General features: G+C 37.1%; 1 protein-coding gene across 1 annotated transcript in view; it reads right to left on the minus strand.

Moving 5' to 3' along the window:
* LOC127672339 (uncharacterized) overlaps window positions 1-23,580 on the minus strand; it is a 77,447-nt gene that overhangs the window by 12,932 nt on the left and 40,935 nt on the right. The window contains exons 4-5 of the mRNA XM_052167433.1: window positions 13,455-13,552; window positions 209-280 (exon numbers count right to left, since the gene is read on the minus strand). Coding sequence (XP_052023393.1) covers window positions 209-280; window positions 13,455-13,552 — 170 coding nt within the window. The remainder of the gene's footprint in view (window positions 1-208; window positions 281-13,454; window positions 13,553-23,580) is intronic.

Raw genomic sequence — 23,580 nt, forward strand, 5'->3', positions numbered from 1 at the left:
TCCCAGCTCCCTTCCATGATGGTCTCATCCCTCTGGAGGCACAAGCCAAAATAATCTCTTCAATAAATTCCCTTGGTCATGGTATTTTATTACAGCAACAGAAAAGTAAATAATACAGACTATAAATAATCAAAGATTAAAACAATTTTTACTTAATCTTAAAAAATTCATGATAAAATTGGGCACCAAAAAAGTAAAATGTACTCACCACAGTCTGTATTGCACTGACTATTGCAGCCAGTGTCCCTCTTCCTGCGTGGCAGAACGGCTGCTCCAGCTTCTGGACTCAGCCACAACCAAGAAAAGGCAAGACAGTAAACAACAGTTACAGCTCCTGCCACACAATTTACTTAAAACCCCCGACAGATTTACAAGTGCAGTCTCAGGTTTTAACCCTAAAATAATTAGGCTCCACTGTTTTGATTATTTTGTCTTTGATGTAAAACTATAGGTGACAACAATGGTATGTGCTGTCCAAACTGCAAACAACTTGTTTTAAACAGATTATTAAAATAGTATACATTCACTGTGTTTTTTCAAAATTTAGAGACATAAAAAGAAAAGGTTTTACTATATACATATGACACTATGTACTAGATACTTGTGCAATGTTCCTAATTCTCAGTATTACCAGCAATGCTGAGATAAACTAAAATATGTTAAATTGTTCTATGCAAAATATCTACTTCCTCAGGACAAAATTCTTGACAGTAAAGTGAACTTTAAGGGTTACAGTTTATGAACGCTGAAAACACAGAGTTGGTGTATAAAGTCACATCATACCTGAAAGCATATCATAAACTAAAAAGAAAATAATTATATAGACATGTAACTGTCTTTATTCATTAAAACACACCCATTTTCCCAGTCATCATTCTCAGATTGCTTCCTCCAACAGCACTACCTCGTGGTGGGTAGAAAAAATTAAGTCAATTTTATATAATAATGTACTCTTCGTTGATATTTATCAAGGGAAATGGGAAATTTGAAAATTCAAATGTCCAATTAACGGAAGACAAAAGATTAATGCCAAGTAAATTTTGTCAAATGCATTATTTTCAGGATGCTTTATCAGTACAATCTGTCCAGAGAACTTCCTTCCTACAGGTTAAGCCTCATATTTAAACACATTTCAACCTTTCAACTGGCTGAGTGAGGTCTATAGAGAATGAATCCATGCCCTCCTGAATAACAACACTTAACATTCACTTTGCATAAAACATCAATAAATCAAATTAATAGTCACTTACTTGTTACCACTAATTAGTTACACAATCTACTAAAATATTCCCTTTGGAGTGTTTGTAGAAAGATACAGAGAGGAGGGGATATGTTCTATGGTGATGTGGTGAGGTATGGGAGAATGGGGTGCCTCAGCGGGCCCATGCCAAGGCATCCCTTCCCCCTGAGGACCAGTCACATGTTGGTATAGTATAGAATAGAGTTTATTAAGGGCATGGGGAGGGGAGTTAAGAGGGTGGTAGAGGCAGAGAAAGAGACACTAGAGAAGTAGAGTAGAGATGTAGAGGCCAACCATGGCACGTGGAGAGAGAGGGGGGAAGGCAATGAGAGAAGGGAAAAAGGGAAGCAGGAAAAGAGCAAGGGAGGAGCAAGAGACCAAGAGGGCAAGAGAGCAAAGAGGGGGCAACCAGGCTCTTTTATAGTGGGTCAGGCCTACCTGGCTATTGCCAGGTAACGATGGGGTGGAGTTTGGACAGAATGCTAACATCCTTCATCATATGACAGAAAATGGCTCTTAAATTGGTCATACTAGCCACTCAAGAAAACACACACAGTATAACACATCTGTCATGCAAACTGCACCCCGTGAGAAGTTCATTAAAAGAACACAACACAAGGGACTGATTATCATGAAAACAAATGTAATACATGAGGCTGAAATATAATACAGCAAGGGGGTATTACTGCACACCCATTCCAATTTGTGCTCTTGAGAAATTACTACATGCAAGAGATCAGGTGTGAGGAGGTTTACTGGGAGATGGCAGAGGGGTGAGGACCTGCAGACTGGGTAGAGGCAGACAAGAGTAGAGCCATGAGGGCAGATAAGGGAAGAGGGGGCCAGAGGACAGAAAACACTGGCAGAACTAAACTGTACAATACAACACCAGGATTACCAAACGCTGACACGTCTCTAGCTTCAGTCTTAGGGACTAACTAGTAAGCTCATTATTAGACCAAAAGAGGCAGAAAGTCAAAATTTTCTAGCCACAACTTAGACTATCACTACATTACATTTCATAAATTAATACAATATTTACACTGCTTTTGGTAATTATGCATGTTTATATCAAAGATTATTATATGAAGCATTAAATACCCTATTAAAGTCAAATTAGCTTTTGTAAGATTTAGAAGAATCTTTAACACTTAAAACATATTTTATCCACACACATGACTCTTTAGTTTTTGAAATGACCTTTGATTTGGTTTCTCTTTCTGAAATTTGTATTAATGGCATATTATATACAGGAAATCTGGCTAAAGACACACAAAAGTTGTCAGCTAAGTCATCGGAGTAAAAAGAAAATTTAAATGTTTTATGGGTGTATGGAAAAGGCCCTGAGAATAAATTACTAATTCTGCGAACAGAAGAGTTTTGCTTTCAAATTTGCTCCAGGCAGGTGTGAGGGTGTTCAATGGTGTATTCATTACAAGCCCAGAACTGCCATATGTTTCTCTTAAATTCTCCTTAAGTAGCTTATTTGCCAGTCCTGAAGACTTTATCACTTAAGAGTCAGAGAAATTCCTATTAGAAAATTACTGTTTCCAAGAAACTCTGAATCTATACACCTACTTTTAAAAGCAAATGACTTGAGAATTCTGCTAATGTGTATGTCACAGTCATTAATGTAACTGAATAAGAATGTCCCCACAGACTCAGATATTTGGACACTTAGCTGGTGGTGCTCCTTGGAAGGGATTAACAGATGCAGCCTTGCTGGAGGAAGTGGATCCCCAGAGGTCAGTTTTGAGAGGTTAAAGACTGTTGCCATATTCAGTCTGCTTTCTCTGCTTCACACTTTGTGCCTGCAGATGTGAGCTCTCTGCGTTCTACTCCAGCTGCCATGCCTGCTGCTTGCTGCATTGCTGCCCATCATGATGTCTATTAAACTATAAGCAAAGTTACTTTCTCATGGGAAAGGGAGCAGGAAGGTCGCTTCCTCCGGTTTGCAGCTTGCTTGGGAGAACATCAGGTTCTCTGCGTGAGGAAGTGTCTCCTCTGTCTTGGTTGGCTGAGAATGACAAAGACCCTAGGTTGCCTGGAAACTAGCAAGCTGGGAGCAATCTCCTCATGCCATTTCTCTACAGATAATAAACTATATCTTCAAATTTAAAGCCAGGTATGGGGTATTACACCTATAATTTCAGTGTCTGGGAGGCAGAATGAGGGGAATCAGGAGTACAAGGACAGCTTCATTTGCATAATGAGCTCAGGACCTGGCTAGGCTACAGAAACAGTATCTGTTCTGAATGAATAAATAAATACATACATACATACATACATACATAAAAAATTAAAAATAGTAATTCATTTGATTGCTCATTTAAGAGCACCTATGCTCACCAAGGTTTCTGCTGTGAAAAGCCAGTGAGAAAATCCTTATTGATGGTGTAATAAGGAGGGTAGACAGGTCTGATACTCAGATAGATGCTTAGACTATAGATATGGATCAGGAGTGCAGTACTTGCCTGTCTTTCAAGAGGCTGTGAGCTTGGTGTCTATATTGAAGGAAAAACAACACCAAGCAAAGCCCACAAGAAACTAAAACTGTATTTTCTATACAAAATTGTCCCAATCAAAGACACCTCCCAAGTAATGGAAATTAGTCAAGTATCAGAAGAGAACCAAATTTACAAAGATCTGCTACTTCTCCCCAAATGGGGTTCTTTCCACTCTGAGACCAATCTGTCAACTCCAGAGGAGTGGCTGAAAAGTAGCCATGTTTTTAACAAACACCATACTAAAAGAATGAGGAGTGCAGTCTACAAATCTTCCAAATATTCTGATCTCTATATAAGGGCTTAGTATCTCAGAAATAAGAACAAACTAGAAGTAAACAAATCAAGTTTTCCAGAAATTAAACCCTACTTCACTTTAGTTTATCTGTGAAGTGGACTGAAGTAACTGGCAAGAAGCAACTGGCAAGACCAACTATATTCCATGTAGTGGCTATCCCTGGTGGTCAACTTGACTATATCTGGAATGAACTCTGACCTGGATCTTGGCTTAGAGATCTTGAGACACAGTGGCTATGAATCCCAGAAGATTTTGACAGGGAAATTTCTAAGTTCAAAGTCATCAGGGAGCAGGGCGGTGGTGGAACACACCTGTAATCCCAGCAGTCTGGGAGGCAGAGGCCGGTAGATTTCTGAGTTTGAGGCCAGCCTGGTCTACAGAGTGAGTTCCAGGACAGTCAGGACTATACATAGAAACCCTGTCTCAAACAACCAAAAAAAAAAAAAAAAAAAAAAGGAAACAAGAGTTGAACCTAACCAACTCTACAGTCTACTATCATTCTATACACTTAAAGAAAACAACACACACAGATACACACAAACACACCCACAAACACACACACACAAAAACCCCTCATGGGCTAGAGAAATGTCCCACTGGCTCCACAATTTAGAGTACTGAATGATTGTTTAAAAAAAAAAAGGATTTGTATCTAGTACCTTTATAGAGGCTCACAATCACCTGTGACTACATATGAACAGATACCATAGGCAAAATGCCTACCATATTCTTTAGTTTTACCCTCCCTAGTACAGAGGATCAAATTCCTCTTTTATTTTTATTTTTGAATTTTCGAGACAGAGTTTTTCTGTATAGACCTGGCTGTCCTAGAACTCACTCTGTAGACTAGGCTGGCCTCAAACTCAGAAATACGCATGTCTCTGCCTCTCAGAGTGCTAGGACTACAGGTATGTACCTGTACCAAGGCCTGGCGAAATTCTCTATTCTTAAAGGAAGTTTTGTTAATTCAATATCAAGAACACATTTGTAGAGCCGGGCGGTGGTGGTGCATGCCTGTAATCCCAGCACTCTGGGAGGCAGAGGCAGGTGGATTTTTGAGTTCGAGGCCAGCCTGGTCTACAGAGTGAGTTCCAGGACAGCCAGGACTACACAGAGAAACCCTGCCTCGAAAAACATCAAATCAAAAAAAAAAAAAAGAACACATTTGTAAAATGTTAATATCTGGGAGTGGTTGGATATGCAGAGAAGGAACATTTGTAATCAGTTTAATTTCTTTCTTTCTTTCTTTCTTTCTTTCTTTCTTTCTTTCTTTCTTTCTTTCTTTCTTTCTTTCCTTCCTTCCTTCCTTCCTTCCTTCCTTCCTTCCTTCCTTCCTTGTTTGACTTCTTGCTTACTTTTTTTTGGATTTTTCGAGACAGGGTTTCTTTGTATAGCTAGCCCTGGCTATCCTGGAATGCACTCTGTAGCCCAGCTATTGTTATGCATTTTGATTAAAAAAAAACTTTTAAAAGGTTTGGTTCATCTGGCACTTAAAAGAAATAGACAAAAAGCAGGAGAAAAACATGTGGCTGTGACTTCTTTCTGGTGGCTTAAGTGAAAAACTCTGACTGTGAGTTTGAGGCTAGCCAAGTTGACAGAGCAAGTTACAGGCCAGGCCTGCAGGGCCTACACAAAGAGAAACACTATTTTGAGGCCAGACAAAGCAAAGCAGAAAAGGTTCTGCTTTTTAATTTACAGACATATGCTTTTTGTTGTTGTTGTTTGGTTGGTTTTTGGGTTTTGGTTCCCCACCCCCACCCCCAAGACTGGGTTTCTCTGTATAGCCCTGGCTGTCCTGGAATTCACTCTGTAGACCAGGCTGGCCTCAAACTCAGAAATCTGCCTGCCTCTGCCTCCCAGAGTGCTGGGATTACAGGCGTGCGCCCACCGCCTGGCCTTTTGTTTTTCTTTTTTTTGGGGTTTGACGTATGCTTTTTCTAGTACTATTGACCATAGAATTTTGATCATGAAGGCATGTTGGATTTTGTTTGTTTGTTTGTTTTGTTTTTTTGTTTTTCGAGACAGGGTTTCTCTGTGTAGCTCCAGCTGTCCTGGAACTCACTCTGTAGACCAGGCTGGCCTCAAACTCAGAAATCCGCCTGCCTCTGTCTACCAGAGTGCTGGGATTACAGGCGTGCACCACCACCGCCCGGCAACAAAACCAACTTTTAATAAACAAGTAGATACCAGGAAATGCTCACAAAAATACTTAGCCTTTATTTCTCTTTCCTATAACAACCATTCAAAGAATGCAGAGATAATAGTAATTTTTAATTTTTATTTTTTCAAAGTAAAAAAAAGGCCTCAGCCGGGCAGTGGTGGCGCATGGCTGTAATCCCAACACTCTGGGAGGCAGAGGCAGTCAGATTTCTGCGTTCAAGGCCAGCCTGGTCTACAGAGTGAGTTCCAGGACAGCCAGGGCTACACAGAGAAACCCTGTCTTGAAAAAACCAAAAACCAAAAAAAAAAAAAAAAAAAAAAAAAAAACCAAAAAAGGCCTCAAACCAAGACAACTACAAGATAATTTTATGAACATATATCATAATGAAATCCATTATTTTGAATACTAATGAAAAGGAATAGATTTTAATTGTTCTTACTAAAAAATTAGTGAGGGAATTAATGTATGCCAACTAGATCAAATTTGCTATGGCACAGTATCTAGATATTGTGCAATATCTGGCTTCTCATAACCGTATTTATCCTACATATTTCAAAATAATCCATTATACATAGATTATACAAAATAATCCATTATACATAACAAATTTTTATTTTTATGAAAATGTGGACACAAAGAGATGCATATATGTAGTAAGTTTCACGTTGAGTTTTATTAAGAGAGAATAAAAAGGGTAAAGGATTGAAGGAGCAGTTATTAGGCAAATACCTTACCGCAGCATCTACATTTGCAGGTGAGTCTCCATTAGGATCTGCCAGCATAGAAATGACACTAATCATGATGGTTTCCACAGTATGGATAGGTAAACAGTGTTCCTCTGGCTTCTCATAACCATATTTATCCTCCCCAGGCTCATGAAGAATAGAAATGCAAAACATCACCATTTTTATCAACTGTAAAATTATAGAATAAGAATTGTTTAAATTTGGTTACACATAATCTATTACAAATGCATAATCTGTTACTTATGCATATAAAACATTATTTACATGGAGATTTCCTAAATGTAATCTACTAACTTTTAAGAATGTTACAGATTAACTATATTTTACATTCTTTAAAATTACAAGTAATTGCAGACCTCCACTGCTGTCCCTGATTCAAAGGACATGCCGTCTCTTTTCTACTTCTCCAATTCTTTATTCTCAGCATTTACAGTTGTCTTTCTCAAATTCTAGTTAAGATGGTCCTCAAGGTTCAGCAAATAAAAATTTTAAAGGGGGAGGGTGATGTAATAATAATAAAAATTAACAGACTCAAAGAAAGACACACATTGGAGAGATATCTCAGTGATTAGAAGCACTGGCCATGAGCTGGAGAAATGGCAGCGGCTAAGAGCACTGACTGCTCTTACAGAGGTCTTGAGTTCAATTCCCAGCAACCACATGGTGGCTCACAACCAAATGTAATAAGATATGATGCCCTCTTCTGGTGTGTCCTAAGTCTGCTATAGTGTACTCACATATATAAAATAAATAAATATATCTTAGAAACACTGGCTGCTCTCACAGAAGACCAGAGTACGATTCTGAGAACTCACATGAGAGTTCACACCCTACAGTCCCAGAGAATCTGACACCCTTTTCTGGCCTCTGTGGATACCAGGCATGCATGTGGTATACAGACATATATATATATATATATATATATATATATATATATATATATATATATATATATATATATGCACAACATCCACATACTAAAAATAATAAAATAGGGGCTAGAGAGATGTTGCAGTGGTTAATAACACTGGGGCTCTTGCAGAGGACCTAAGTTTAATTCCCAGCACCCACAAGGCAATTCACAATCATCTGTAATTCTGCTTCCAGAGGAGCCAACACCTTTGTCCTACATCCATAGGTACATGGTACACATACATATATGCAGACAGAACACTCATAAACATAAATATACACAATAACAAAAGCTTTAAAATAAATAAGTGATACTCATAATCTACTTCACAAACTCATTTTAAATGCAAGTTCCATATAGTAACAGTCAGTGGGGTAGAAATACAGAAATATCGTCAATTTTATAGGGGATAAAGAAAGACACAACTATATCTCACTTTGCATTATTTTATCCAAAAGTAAATATTCTCAAAAAATCCTACAGTGTTAATCTATAAACATATTCAAATAATTATATCAGCAATTAATAAAAGTAACTTTTCACAGTAAATGTCTTCTGTCAAAAATACTATTACTTGAAGAAGTTTACAAAACAAGTAGGAATAAATAAATTTTCTGAGTATAAAAAGATTTCAATCAGTAATAACATATGTATGCTTGTTTGGTTGGCTGTTGTTTTGAAAGAGTTTTAACTGTCCCTGTTAGCAATCTTCCTATCCCAACTCATGGTTAAAGAACACAGGGAGACTGAGGGAATAGGGAGAGACAGAAACAGAAGGAGGGAGGGAGGAAAAGAGGGAGGGTGGGTGTTTGTATGTCAAGGGATATAAAATTAATCAATCCAACAAGTACTTTTGGAAGCCCTACTGTAAAGCAAAATTACTCTTCACATGTAATCAAAAACTCATGTTTTTGCTGATTTATACAGAAACTTTCCTTTAACTGAGGTTTCTCTTCTTAACCCACTCCCATGGCTTGTGAAATCCAACAAAATGGAATTAACAAATAAAAAAGGAACAGTATTAAACATTGTAACATTCAGCCCAAAATGTTGTTTTTGTTTTCCACTACGTTTTACAAAATAAGGAACTGTCTTTGAAAAAATGAGATTGAATAATTGTATATAATTCCATCAGAAGGAATCTACTTAAGATCAAGATTTGGAAGATAGGAACTGAAGGGTATATGTAGCTCAGAGAAAAGAGGACTTGCCCAGAATGCATAGCCTTGGTCCCACATCCAGCATCCTATAAACCAGTCATGACAGCACATATTTATAAGTTCAACACTCAAGAGGTAAACATAAATAGAAAGATTAGTAGTTCAAGGATATCCTTAGCTACAAGATCAAGGCCAGCCTGGAATGCATGAGACCTTGTATCAACCCCCAACCCCCAAATCATTAATGGGTCTGTTAAGATTACTCCATTGTTAAGAGTATTCGCTGTTCTTCCAGAGGACTTGAGTTTGATTCCCAGCAACTATGTGGCAGCACAACCTTATATAATTGTAGTCCTAGGATATACAAAACCCACTTTTGTGATCTTGAGGCACCAGGTACACATATACAAGGACCCACCTACATGCAGGCAAAGCACCCATACACACAGAACAAATTAATAATAATATAGTGTGGTGGGCCATGCCTTTAATCACATAATATAGGAGGTGGAAGCAGACAGATTTCTGAGTTCCATGCCAGCCAAGGGTAGATGATAAGACCTGATAGATAGATAAATAGATAAGATAGATAGATAAGATAGGTAGAATAGATAAGATAGATAGATAAGATATATAGATAAGACAGATAAGATAGATAGATAGATGATAGATAAGATAGATTAGATAGATAGATAGATACATAGATACATAGGATAGATAAGATAGATAAGATGGATAGATAGATAGGATAGATAGATAGGATAGATAGATGATAGATAGATAATAGATAGATAAGATAGATAGATAAGATAGATAGATAGATGATAGATAGATAGATAAGATAGATAATAGATAGATAGACAGATAAGATAGATAGATAGATAGATAGATAGATAGATAGAGAGGTAGATAGATAGATAGGATGGGTGGATACATACATACATACACACATACATACATACATACATACATACATACATAAGCAAACACCACAATAATAATAATAACAATTTTAAAAGAAAATGACTTTTAGAAAGCAATCATTTGGTAGAACAGTAATGGTGAATGTTTTTTGTCCCAGTACTCAGAAGGCAGAGGCAGGAAGATCTCTAAGAGTTAGAGGCCAGTCTAGTTTACAGAGTGAGCTCCAGAACAGCCAGGACTACACAGAGAAACCCTGTCTCAAGAAACAAAAACAATTACTAGTCATTTAAATTTGAATCATTTTAGATTTAAAGCTATAGAATCTTAAAATATTTTAATTTTACACATCACTTCAAAAATGAGAATATCTATCTCATTAATTAACAAATTAATATCTGTTGACATGAAATTTATTTTTATTGTACTATATATAGCAAATAAAATTACAATTTTTTCCATTTCTCAGTTAAGAATTAAAAATCACAATGATACACAATTACAACCACTATACATCTTCCTCAAATCAAATTGCCTATACAAATTCTTTACTTTCCCTAAATCTTCAGTGTCTAAAATGCCCCGTTCTATTTTAATTAAATATTTCACTGAAGCAGAATCACACAATCAGTTTTGTTCTTTTAAATTTGTCATATTTCAATTATCATGTCTTCAAGATTCATCATTAAATGTTGGTAGAATGCATTCCAAGTTGAATGACCAAAATTAGAATCATGCCGAATCACATTTTTAAAATAAATATGTCATTTATATAGTCATCAGAAATAAACACTGATGCCATTATGGCTGTCTTATTCAAGACAAAAGTTCTTCTATACTGACACTGTTTAAATTCTAGTGATCTCTGATTTAAGCAACGTTTCCAAAAGTATGTTGAATGACAACTATGTTCTCTGTGAGATGTTAATTATTAACTCTATAGCTAGCTATACACTTAATATTTACATTTATTTTGCCAAAATGCTCTTAATTCCCCATACAATGTTTTGTCTGTTATTTTTTCCCTTTCATCTCATTGCTCTTTACAAATGGATTTATTTCTAATACTAAATCCACTTGAAAACCCTGTCCAGTCAGAATGGCTAAGATTAAAAATTCAGGAGACAGCAGGTGTTGGAGAGGGTGCGGAGAAAGAGGAACACTCTTCCACAGCTGGTGGGGTTGCAAATTGGTACAACCACTCTGGAAAGCAGTCTGGCGGTTCCTCCGAAAACTGGGCGCCTCACTTCCAGAAGATCCTGCTATACCACTCCTGGGCATATACCCAGAGGATTCCCCACCATGTAATAAGGATACATGCTCTACTATGTTCATAGCAGCCCTATTTATAATTGCCAGATGCTGGAAAGCACCCAGGTATTCCTCAACAGAAGAGTGGATGCAAAAAATGTGGTATATCTACACAATGGAGTACTATTCAGCCATTAGAAACAATGAATTCATGAAATTCTTAGGCAAATGGATGGAGCTAGAGAACATCATACTAAGTGAGGTAACCCAGACTCAAAAGGTGAATCATGGTATGCACTCACTAATAAGTGGTTATTAACCTAGAAAACTGGAATACCCAAAACATAATCCACACATCAAATGAGATACAAGAAGAAAGCAGGAGTGGTCCCTGGTTCTGGAAAGACTCAGTGAAACAGTATTTGGCAAAACCAGAACGGGGAACTGGGAAGGGGTGGGAGGGAGGACAGGGGAAGAGAAGGGGGCTTACGGGACTTTCGGGGAGTTGGGGGGGCTAGAAAAGGGGAAATCATTTGAAATGTAAATAAATAATAATAAAAAAAAGAATTGAAAAAAAATCACGTGCAATTTGGGATAATTTTGTAAGGTTTTCATTAAAGGGACTTTTGTTTCTAAAAAAAAAAAAAAAGAAAGAAAGCTAGGCATGACAGTACAAATCTTTAATTCCAGCACATGACAGGCAAAAGCAGGATAATTTCTGAGTTTAATGCCAGCCTGATCTACATACATAATTTCAGGCCAGCCAATGTTACAGTGACAACCTGTCTCAAAAATAAAAGAACCAACCAAACAAACAAACAAACAAAAAAAAAAAAAACTAAACCAAAATGACAAACAAGTAAAAACCAACAACAGAAGAGAGAGAGAGGTCTAAACTGACATACATCTAAGCTACACAAATTACTATTTGCTATGTAGTGTTTTTGGAAATTATTTTATTATTATTATTGTGTGTATCTATGAACACATAGGCCACAGACCATGTGCAGAGGCCAGAGCATAACTTAGTGGAATGCGATCTCTACCTCTATATGGATTCCAGGGATCAAACTCAGATTACGAGGCTTCCATGGCAAGAACTTTAACTCACTGAACAATTTTACCAGCTATCTCCATAATAACTTTAACACCCAACACATTATTCATCTAGTTGAAGCATACAGTCCAACTGTTTCTATATAGTACACTTCTCAGTTATACAACCAAAGCACACACATTTTTAGGAACTTTTGTCGTCATTACCACCCCCACAAATTCTTTTATAATCTATATTGACCCTTCTCCCCTTCAAGCTGTCCAGCAGTCCTAAACAACCATGAATATACTCTTCAGAGTTGCATATTCTTGAAATTTCATAAGTGGAATTATTAAATGATTGCTTCCATCTGTTTGTTAATTTGAAAAAAAATATTTATTTTCCATGTATGAACATATGCCTGTGTATGGCCGTGCATGTGAAGGCAGACACTGACAGATACCAAAGGCATCTGGTTTCACTTTTTTGTTACCAAATCATACCAAACACTTTTATAAATCAAATCACGTTTCATTATATGTATATGCAGTAGTTTGCTTTTACTTTCATCAACTGATAGGCACTAGTATTATGGCTAACTTTTAGCCATAACTTTTTAGCTAACATAAATAATTCTGCAATCTATAAGATTTTGGGATACACCTTTACAACTTTCTTTGTTATATAGCTAGAAGAGTACATGTTTGCATCATCACCACATACATTTTATGCAATGTTGAAGAGCAAATCTAAGATTTTGTGCATGCTAGGTAAACATTCCCAGAGTGTGGTAGCAGCTCTTGCCTGTAAGCCAACCAATTGGCAACTTAAGACACAAAGATTACCAAAAGTTCAAGGCAAACTTTAGCTACATAGTGAGGTCCATGTTGATCTGGAACTCAAGCCTGCTACTCCTCATCTCCAAACAAAGCAGAAAACTAAGAAAAAAGAAAGAAAAGGGAAGGAAGGAAAGGAAGGAAGGAAAGGGAAGGGAAGGGAAGGGAAGGGAAGGGAAGGAAGGAAGGAAGGAAGGAAGGAAGGAAGGAAGGAAGGAAGGAAGGAAGGAAGGAAAGAACCTAAGAACCTTTGTATTTAGAGTCAATTACAAGACCATATGCACAAAAAAACCATAAAATCACTTAGCACTTTTACTGAGATAGTTGTGAAATCTTTAGTGACAGATCATTAAACTTGCAAATGTGAAAATAAAATTAGAAAACTTACCATTTGGGGGCCAAATATCTGTAATGAATTTCATTTTAGGAGGCCGGAGGGGATAATCTTTTGGGAAAATGAGATAAGCCTTAAAAACACCACCTTCACTGAAAAAATAAAAGAAAAACCAGGTTCATGAATTTAAGTTATTCTTTATAAGTACTCAATCAGACAAATAAAAGGGTACAGATGATAAGCCAACAAAAAAGGTAGACAAAAATACTAGTTCCTAAATACAAATACACAATTTAATAAACTACTATAAGTTCTGCTTTGCTAAACTCTCAGATAATTAGTAAAACTAAAAGGAACACTTGGAAACAGAGGTGTCCAGATCAGATTATTGGTGATATGGTAAAAGTCTTTTCAGTATATGTCTTCAAATGAAATTCAGGAAGTTTAATCTTGTCTACATGATTCAATTTGCTGAATTTTCTATATTGGTTTCAAATAATCTTTCTTCTATGCTCTGGTCATACCCAGACCTCTTTCTCATCTTAAAGTTTAGGCATATATTTTGTGATTTCCCTTTCTGATATCAGATTGCCATACTTCTATTTATCTCATTTGTTCATTTCATCATATATTAAAACTTCATTAGAAGGACAGTAATAAATAAAAACGTCTCCCAGAGAGGTTTTATACTACTAACTTTCCAGAAAGGAAATGCTGCAATATTGATACTCTGTCTGTACTATCTAATGTACTACCCAGTAACACTCTGAAAATGGCTTGTGTCTTGGTTAGTTTTTATTATCTACTTGACCCTAGAACAACCTGAAAGAATGGTGGTTCCATTAAAGAAACACTTCCATTAAAGAATTTTCTGGGTCATATTTGCCTATGATAATGTCTGTGAAAGATTGTCATGACTGATGACTGACATGGGAGGACCCAGTCCACTGTGAATAGCAATCCCTGAGCAGATGAATTATGTGAATGCTAACTGGAGACTACAGAAATTATTCAATTGTTAAGAGTACTTATTCTTGCAGAGGATATAGGTTTGATTCCCAGCACCCAAATGGCAACTCACAAGTAACTGTCCATACAGCTAGAAGAAATCAAGCCAGCCTTAGGAAGCAAAAATGACTAAATGGTGATATTCACATGGAATTCTAGCACCTGATATCTAGCTCAAGGTCATCCTGGGCTACACAGCAAGACCCAATCTCTAAAAGGTGTGTATTAGACTGATAAGATGGTTCAGGAAATAAAGGCACTTGATACACAAGCCTGACACCTGAGCTCTGTCACCAAAACCTACTTAAAGATGGATGGAAAGAACAAACTCTACAAATTTGTCACCTGGCCTCTTTATCTATGCTGTGGAGCACATACCCACATACACATTATGCACACTCACACTAATAAGTTAATTTTTAAAAGATGGGGACAGATGTTTGTACACTGACATAAAAATAGAAACACAGCTGTGGTCACAGCCAAGTGGTTAAGGCAATAGACTAGAAATCCCTTCTCCAAGCACAGGTTCCAATCCTGCTGACTATTTGCTGGTCTGTTTAAGCCCATGTGTAATGTTAACACTCAACAGAATGCTGTTCTTCATCCTTCAAGTTTGAGGGAAGTCTCTAGTCACTGTGGTTATGAGCTTGGAGGATTGTAGTGCGGGATTATGAACAGAGATATTGCTATATATGTATACTAAAAAAAAAGTGAGGGGCTGGAGAGATGGTTCAGCAGTTCGAGCACTCATTGATTGCTCTTCCAGAGGTCCTGAGTTCAATTCCACATGGTGGTTCACAACCATCTGTAATGGGATCTGATGTCCTCTGATATATGTGAAAATAGCTACAGTGCATTCATAAACATAAATTAATCTTTAAAAAGAATATAGGAAAGAAAAAATGGCAGAGATCCTATCTCAAAAGAAAAAAGCCAGGCTCTGAGTTGGAAGCCAGCCTGGTTTCCAGAGTGAGTTCCAGGACAGCCAAAGATACATAGTGAAACCCTGTCTCAAAAACAAAATCAAATGGTGATGATGATGATGATGATGATGATGATGATGATGATGATAACAGCAATAATAACAATAAGAACAACACGTTACATGTAACAGTTATCAACTGTAGGATATAAGACATGGGATCCTTTTAATGTGCTTTGCACATTTCAGTACAGATTGAAATTTTAATTATAAATACTGGATTTTATTACTTTTTTCTGCTTAAAAAATGTTTGAGATTATTTAGCAGTTGAGGGAACTAGCTGATATTCCAGAAAACCAGGGTTTAATTCCCAACACACACAGAGACAAGCATCTGTAACTCTAATTCCAAGGCTATCAGCCGCCCTCTTCTGGACTCCATAGGCACTGCATGCACAGGGTAAACATTAAAGGGGACGTGGGGAGCTAGGGCGTGCTATTAATATCAAATATTTCCAAATAGTAAGGAGGTAAGCTGAGGGCTCAGAGTCTGAAAAGAAAATCACACTTGATGAAAACAGTAAGAAAAAGTTCATAAAAGATTAAATGGAAAAATGGTAAAGCGCACAATGAAGGGGATAATTTGGTGAAAAAATTAACATTTATATATGGAGAGTCTGTGTGGTTGTGCATGCTTGGCAACTCAAGGTGATTCTCATAAGTTCAAGGCCAGCCTAGTCAAATAATAAAGACCATATCAGCCTGAGAAAGATCTTTTCTCTTGATTTTAAGGGTGGGGGATTAAAAGAGGGTGGTACATAATACAAATAAAGGTCTCTAAAAAAGGAATAAAACTAGTTTCTGAGGCAATGGGAGGAGACTAGCAGAAAGACAACTAGGAACAGAGGTCCTCTAATATATAGCAAGGTACTGAAGGCTAGTCTTGGATACATGAGACCCGGCCTCCAAATAATAAGTCATCAGAAATTAGCTAGAAGTGAAAAAAATAAAATAAAGCTAGTATAAAGCATAACCATGAAAAAGGAACGATGTAAGGCTGGAGGAATGACACAGAGCACTTACCACTCTTGCAAAGGCTCAGTTCTCAGCATCTGCATGTGGCAGCTCACAGCTGCCTGGTCCTCCAATTTCAGGGATCCAGTGCCTTCTTCAGGCCTCCAGGAGCACCTGCACCCATGTGATGTTTATATTACTCATTCAGACACATGAACACAATCTTTTTAGTTTTTTTAAAAGCTGTTTTTTCCCATGGAGGGATGAACATAAAATGTAGCACAGATATCAAGGATTAAAAAGAAAGTAATTAGTCTTAAAAATAAGCATTTTAAAATTAGAGTAGAAAATAAGTAGACAGACAGAATTTGAGAAAGCTAGAAATCCATAAAAGAGCCAAGAATATATGTAAAGGGGTATTAGAAAAGTCTCTACAAAATATCTGCACCTCATTTCTCCCAGGTCACTTCATTTTGGTTGATTTAATTCATTCAAAAGCTTCACAATATCTGACTGGAATTCTCATGCTAAAAAGTAGCTACTGCCCCTCCAAATTGTGTAATTAAATAAGTAATTGTCAAATTTACTTAATAGTGTTGCCCTAAAAAATTTTAAGGCAGATGTTTTTCTAATAAATACGCTAGTTCTCAAATGTTTTTTTTAAATGGATTCACTTATCCTCTACTTTACCTAAGGATCATCTACCTGTGCCTCTCCTACCTCACTTTACCCACTCCCCCAAAAAACCACCTTACATAAATAAATAAATAAATAAATAAATAAATAAATAAATAAATAAATAAAATAATTAATAAATTAAAAAATTAAAAAAACCCACCTGGCTTAGTGGCAGCCAATTTGTGAGTATACAAACTTTCAGTGTCAAGTTAGGACAGAGGAACTAAAAAACTCATAGGTAAAAATCACAAAGTAGACAGACAGACTGTATTTATTATTGTTCACACATAAAAAGATTTGACTATGGGGAAGAAAAAAGACATTGAAGTAGCAGTGAAGTAAAAATATTTCTCCATGTAGAAAGTATTGGTAGAAAGTATTGGAACAATTAACATGATGTTAAGGAATTATATAACCAACTGCTGAACATTTGAAAACCAAGGTCATATTTCTGGCACAAAACCTCCTTTTGTTATTTTTGTAAATTAAATCACAAAAGTCTTAACTGGGTATGGCACATGCCTATAATCTAGCATTGGAAAGTATGAGGCAGAAGGCCTACTGAATTTAAAGTAACCCAAACTACATATCAAGACTCCCTTTTCAATTAAAAACAAAAACAAAAACAAAAAACTCTATTTTGGGGTTCAGAATCTGTCAGTGGTCCAGCACTTGCCTAAAGAGCTTGGTCCTTTCTTTCCAAATGTTATACACATAAGAAAAGTTACTTGGAGGAAGCGGTTTGGGTCAAGATAGGGTTTCTCTCTGTAGCACTGACTGTCCTAGAATTCTCTCTATAGACTAGGCTGGCCTCAAATTCAAAGATCAGCTTGTCTCTGCCTCCCAAATGCTGGGATTAAAGCCATGCACCAGCAAACCTGGCTAAGAAAATCTATTCTTGGCAGCACTAGAAAAATTCAATATTGGATACAGATTTAAAAAAAATTATGCTAGGTGAAGATGGGTAAAATAACTACATGTCTTAGGGTTTTACTACTGTGAACAGATACCACGACCAAGGCAAGTCTTATAAAAGGCAATATTTAATTGGGGTTGGCTTACAGTTTAGAGGTTAGTCCATTGTCATCAAAGCAGGAATCCAGATACTCACTGGTACAGGAGAAGCTGAGAGTTATATATCTTCATCTGAAGGCAGCTAGTAGGGCTGACTTCGAGGCAGCTAGGGTGAGGGTCTTAAGCTCACACCCACAGTGACACACCTATTCCAACAAGGCCACACCTCCTAATAGTGCCACTGCTTGGAACAAGCATATAAGCCATCACACTACATAAATACTCAGTAACTATCAATCTTTTTGTTTTGTTTTTCAAGATGTTTCTCTCTGTAACAGCCATGGCAACTATCAGTCTTAAAGTAACACTTAAATGTACTAGGCACTGATTACACAGACTGTAAATAGTGTGGAGTGTTCTTTAGTAATTAAGTGAAGGTTAGTTATACTATCACAAAACAGCATACCATATTTTTACAGAATTTTGGCATAACACTTTCTCTGAGTTAACACCTCAGACCACTATCACTGAGATTTAAATACCACTCAAATCCATGCCAACTTATTTTCAATCAGTCTATCCTCTTCACATTATTGAAATAACTACAAGATCACTTTCTTGCACTTAAGTCAATAAGTGCTTTTTAAGAACATACTATAAAGTACTTAAAATTAACAGCCTTGTAAATGTCATTTAAGTCTGTCTGCTTTTCCTTGTCTTCTTTATCCTTTTTTTTTATTCGATATATTTTTTACTTCCATTTCAAATGATTTCCCCTTTTCTGGCTCCCCACTCCCCGAAAGTCCCATAAGCCCTCTTCCCTCCCCCTGTTCCCCCATCCACCCCTTCCTTTAAGGTTTATTTATTTTATATATGAGTACATTGCAGCTATCTTCAGACACACCAGAAAAGAGCATCAAATCCCATTAACGATGGTGGTGAACCACCATGTAGTTGCTGGGAATTGAACTCAGGACCTCTGGAAGAGCAGTCAGTGCTCTTAACTGCTGAGCCATCTCTCCAGCCCTTTATCTTTCTTTTGTAAGCACACTTCCCTAACACAGTAGTTCTTAACCTTTCTAATGTTGCAATCCTCATGTTGTGGCGACCTCCAACAATAAAATAATTTTTTGCTGCTACTTCATGACTGTAATTTTGCTTTTGTTATGAATCATAAATGTAAATATGATATGCAGGATGGTATCTGATATGACCTCTATGAAAGGGTCATTCAACCACCACAAGGGGTTGTGCCTCACAGGTTGAGAGCCACTGCCTTACCACTTGGCCCTTTCCCCAACATTTTGTGCTTCCTTACTCTTTTTCTAAGCTCCCTCCCACCCTCCACCACAGCCATGTAAACTAACCTCTTATGTGGACAGTTTAAATGGCAGGGTCTTCTCCTTCTCTCCTCCGTTGTCCTCCACTAAGAAGCTATTAAGATTTAGTTTGCCAGATCTCGGGTTTTTCTTTCAAACTCTAATAAAATTGTCCTAGTACCTATCTCCCCCAACAAGTAACATTTTAGAAAGCTTCCATTTATAAAGTCTTTCCTTGTCCTTTGTCCTGACACCTTTCTAGCTATTTTCTCAGGACCTGTCCCAGGCACACGGTCTCTTCTTCCCTAAACAAAAGTTACAGATTTCAGAAAAGCACTGGATAAAGTGGCCAGTGTCTCATTAGTACATTCAAAGTTGCCACAAACATGTCTGCTATTCACATTACAAACCAACAGCCAACACTTTTAGAAACATACAGTGAGAAATACATTTTATAACCCACAATCAGAGTTGAATAGATGGCAGATGGTTCAGCAGTTAACAGCATTGATCTGTTTGAGGAGTCAGGTGGCTCACAACCACTACAAGCACAGTTCCAACGAGATCTTACAAGTTCAACCTCTGAGAAGCAACTCCACTCACATACACATACCTACACAGAGACCTGTATATGTACTGGGTTGGCTTGATATTGCTTGTATTCTAGTGCTAATACTGGTTCCTCAAGACCAGTATTAGCATTGCTCCAAAGACCAGAGAGTCCTAATGTAGAGTCAATTGATGCTATGTGACCTGGGCCCCAAGTTATTTCCCATTGGTAAATAAAGATGCTCACAGCCTACAGACATAGGCAGGGATTAGGATTCCAGGGCTGGAGGTCAGAGGAAAACCTTGAGAAAGGGAAAGAAGGAAGTGAATGGAGGAGAAGCTGCCTCCAGTTAGATTAATCTTGAAGTAATGGCCATGTTGTATGGCCAGTTAGAGTTAAGTGCAACCCAGAAGAAACATGGCAAATTATATAATAAGACTATTGGCTGGGAAACAGAAATAATAGTATACAGGATAGATATCTCCCCAGCTCTTAATGCTGATTAAGGCTTATTACAAATACAAAGTTTGAGTGTGTCTTTTATCCAGGAACTGAATGATCAAAGGAGGGTAGAAACTCGGGATTGGGATTTAAAATTTCTACAACATGAGCACATAATTATAGATAATAAAAATAAGCTGGGCAGTAGTTATACATGCCTCTAATTCCTGCACTCAAGAGACAAAAGCCAGCAAATTTCTGAGTTTGAGGCCAACCTAGCCTCACACACGTGCGCAGGGAGGGGGCAGTAAAATGGGGTGTTAATAAAAAGAATGAGCTGTTAACTAAAATGGTCTTACTATATGGACTTTATATGAGACAGGGTATCACTATGGAGCCCTGCTGCCTGGTGCTGGGATTAAAAGTTTGCACCACATGCTCGAGTAGCTATCTTTTAAAAACCCAGAAGTGTGTGTGTTTGTTGATCAACTAATAATACTTGACACAAATGCATGTAAGGATAAAAAATTCAGTGATCCCTTAAGAGTTGAAGCTTTAAGCCTGGATTCCTAAACAATGTTCCATAAGAACTTGGTTTAGGAGAATAATTCTCATTATTTTATAGCTACACTAAGGGTAAAGGAATCCTATCATCAAAATGTTCCTCTGTATCCCCTAGAGGTACTATGCCTGGAGGGAATAAAACCAAACACTATTTTAAACACAGAAGAATAAACATGAAGAACAGACCAGAACTGTGTTAGGATCATAGACCAGGTTACTTACATAGTATGATTTGCAAAATTTATAAAATTTACCTCAAATAACAATGTGATTGTGAGGGAGTTATCTCTAAACTGGTTTCCAGTGGCTACTGGCAGCTATGAAAGAATCCTAATGCCATGCCATGACCAGATTCACCTAAATCAACTGGCAAAACTGATGGATGCAAATATATCAATTTTAAAAGAAACATATGTTGTTTTCAAAGAAACGTGTGAAGCCGGGCAGTGGTGGCGCAAGCTTTTAATCCCAGCACTTGGGAGGCAGAGGCAGGCGGATTTCTTAGTTCAAGGCCAGCCTGGTCTACAGAGTGATTTCCAGGACAGCTAGGGCTACACAGAGAAACCTGTTTCAAAAAACCAAATCCAAAAACAAAAACAAAAACAAAAACAAAACAAACATATGAGCAACAATGACTGCTAAAAACTATAACAAAGCATGAACCACCCTTTGCCCACTGTGTAAAACATGAACTCCCACATTGCTTTAACTTTTTCCTCTCTTTTTCCACCTTATTTTTGAGGGAGCTTCCCTCATTTCTGCCAAATGTCTACTCCAAGATAACTGGGTTAATTCTCCTATTTCTATCTCTCATCTTGCAACAGGAGTGTTGGGATCACAAACACAGGCTACTACATTACACTTTTTTTTACATGGGTTCTGGGAATTGTCATCACATTTCTATAGCAAACATTTATTGAGTCATCTCCACCAGCCCTTCTTTTTATATATATCCACTTTTTGAATATATATATATATATATATATATATATATATATATATATATATATATATATATACATATATATATTCAAACAGCTACTTGAGGGCTAGGGGGAAGGACTTACAAGAAGGAAGTGCAGTCCCAAAGAATTGCAGATGTAAAGATCTGTTATCATTCTCTAGCTCATTCGCCTCATTTTCAACAACTGGTAGTCAGTTAATAAGTTATTTTATGTCCTAACACTAAACTAACAAAATATAGTCTTATAAACTATACTCTGTGAAGACCAGGTTATAAAATTATTAAAATAGACCTTGAAAGTTCCATTAAGTCATAAAACACAGATATACAGAATACATTCTATGTAAAAATCTCAGGGCCAGAGAGATGTCTCATTAGTTAAGAGTACTGGCTGTTCTTCCAGAGGCCCTAGGTTCAATTCCCAGCACCTATTGGTGGACAGGTCACAGCCATCTATAAGTACAGTTCTAGAGGTTCCCATGCCATCCACCTCCTCAGATACCAGACAAACACAGTGAATATATATATGCATGCAAAACACCATACACATAGATATTAATTGATTTAATTACACAAAAAGGAGCTGTTTTTAAAAAGAAAAAAATTGCAATCTTATTCTTTAATAAATAAGGCATTAAGAACAGTAAAACTGGGGCTGGAGAGGTAGCTAAGCAGTTAAGAGCACTGGCTGCTCTTCCAGGGGACCTGGGTTCAATTCCCAGAGCCCACATGGCAGCTCACACTTGTCTATAATTCCAGTTCCAGGAGATTAAACACCCTCACACAGACCTACATGAAGTCAAAACACTAATGAACATAAAAGAAAAATAAATTATTTTTAAAAAGTGGTGTTAAAAAAATAGTAAAACTGTCATCCTTAATTATGGTGTTTCCTTTGGGGTCAAGGCATGGTAAACATGAGAAGGAAAATCATTTCCATAGGGAATTGAACCTAGGACCTCAGTACTCTTAACTACTGAGAAATTTCTCTAAATTGCATAGGACTTTTTTCTCTTTTGGCTGGAGCAATGGCTCAGAGGTTAAGAGCCTCTAAAGGATTTGAATTTGATCTTAATACTCATATCAAACAGTTTATAATCAGGTGTTACTCCAGCTCCAGGGGATCCAACAGCTATGGCCTCCTAGTGCACCTTCATTCACATGAACATAATCTCACAGAAGCACACATAAATATATAATTAGAGATGAAATTTTCTCTTCTCCTCCAAGCTTACAAAAATTAATATCCTAAATTATAGAAGGTGTGTGTGTGTGTGTGTGTGTGTGTGTGTGTGTGTGTGTGTGTGTAAATTATTTACAGTCAGGCAATAGTAGCACATAGCACACATCTTAAATCCCAGGATTAAGGGGGCAGAACCACGCAGATCTCTGATTCTGAGGTCAATCTGGTCTACAGAGAAAGTTCCAGGACAGCCAGGGCTACACAGAAAAACCCTGTGTGTGTGGCGGGGGGGAGGGTTACATATAACCTCACTAGAAAAAGCTTTTCATAACATATTTATTCCAGCAGCAACATAGCTTAAATTTCTGAAGCTATCTTTTTAAAAACATGTTTTAGACATTAGAGCTTCAAGCATAACACAAAGGCTCTACACATGATCACATTGAAATGATACTCGATATAACCATTTTGCTTGCTACTTTAGAATTTTTTTCAATTTTCAAAATTAAGTTTTAATTTT

This window comes from Apodemus sylvaticus, chromosome 22 (genome assembly GCF_947179515.1).
Source record: "Apodemus sylvaticus chromosome 22, mApoSyl1.1, whole genome shotgun sequence".
NCBI lineage: Eukaryota > Metazoa > Chordata > Mammalia > Rodentia > Muridae > Apodemus > Apodemus sylvaticus.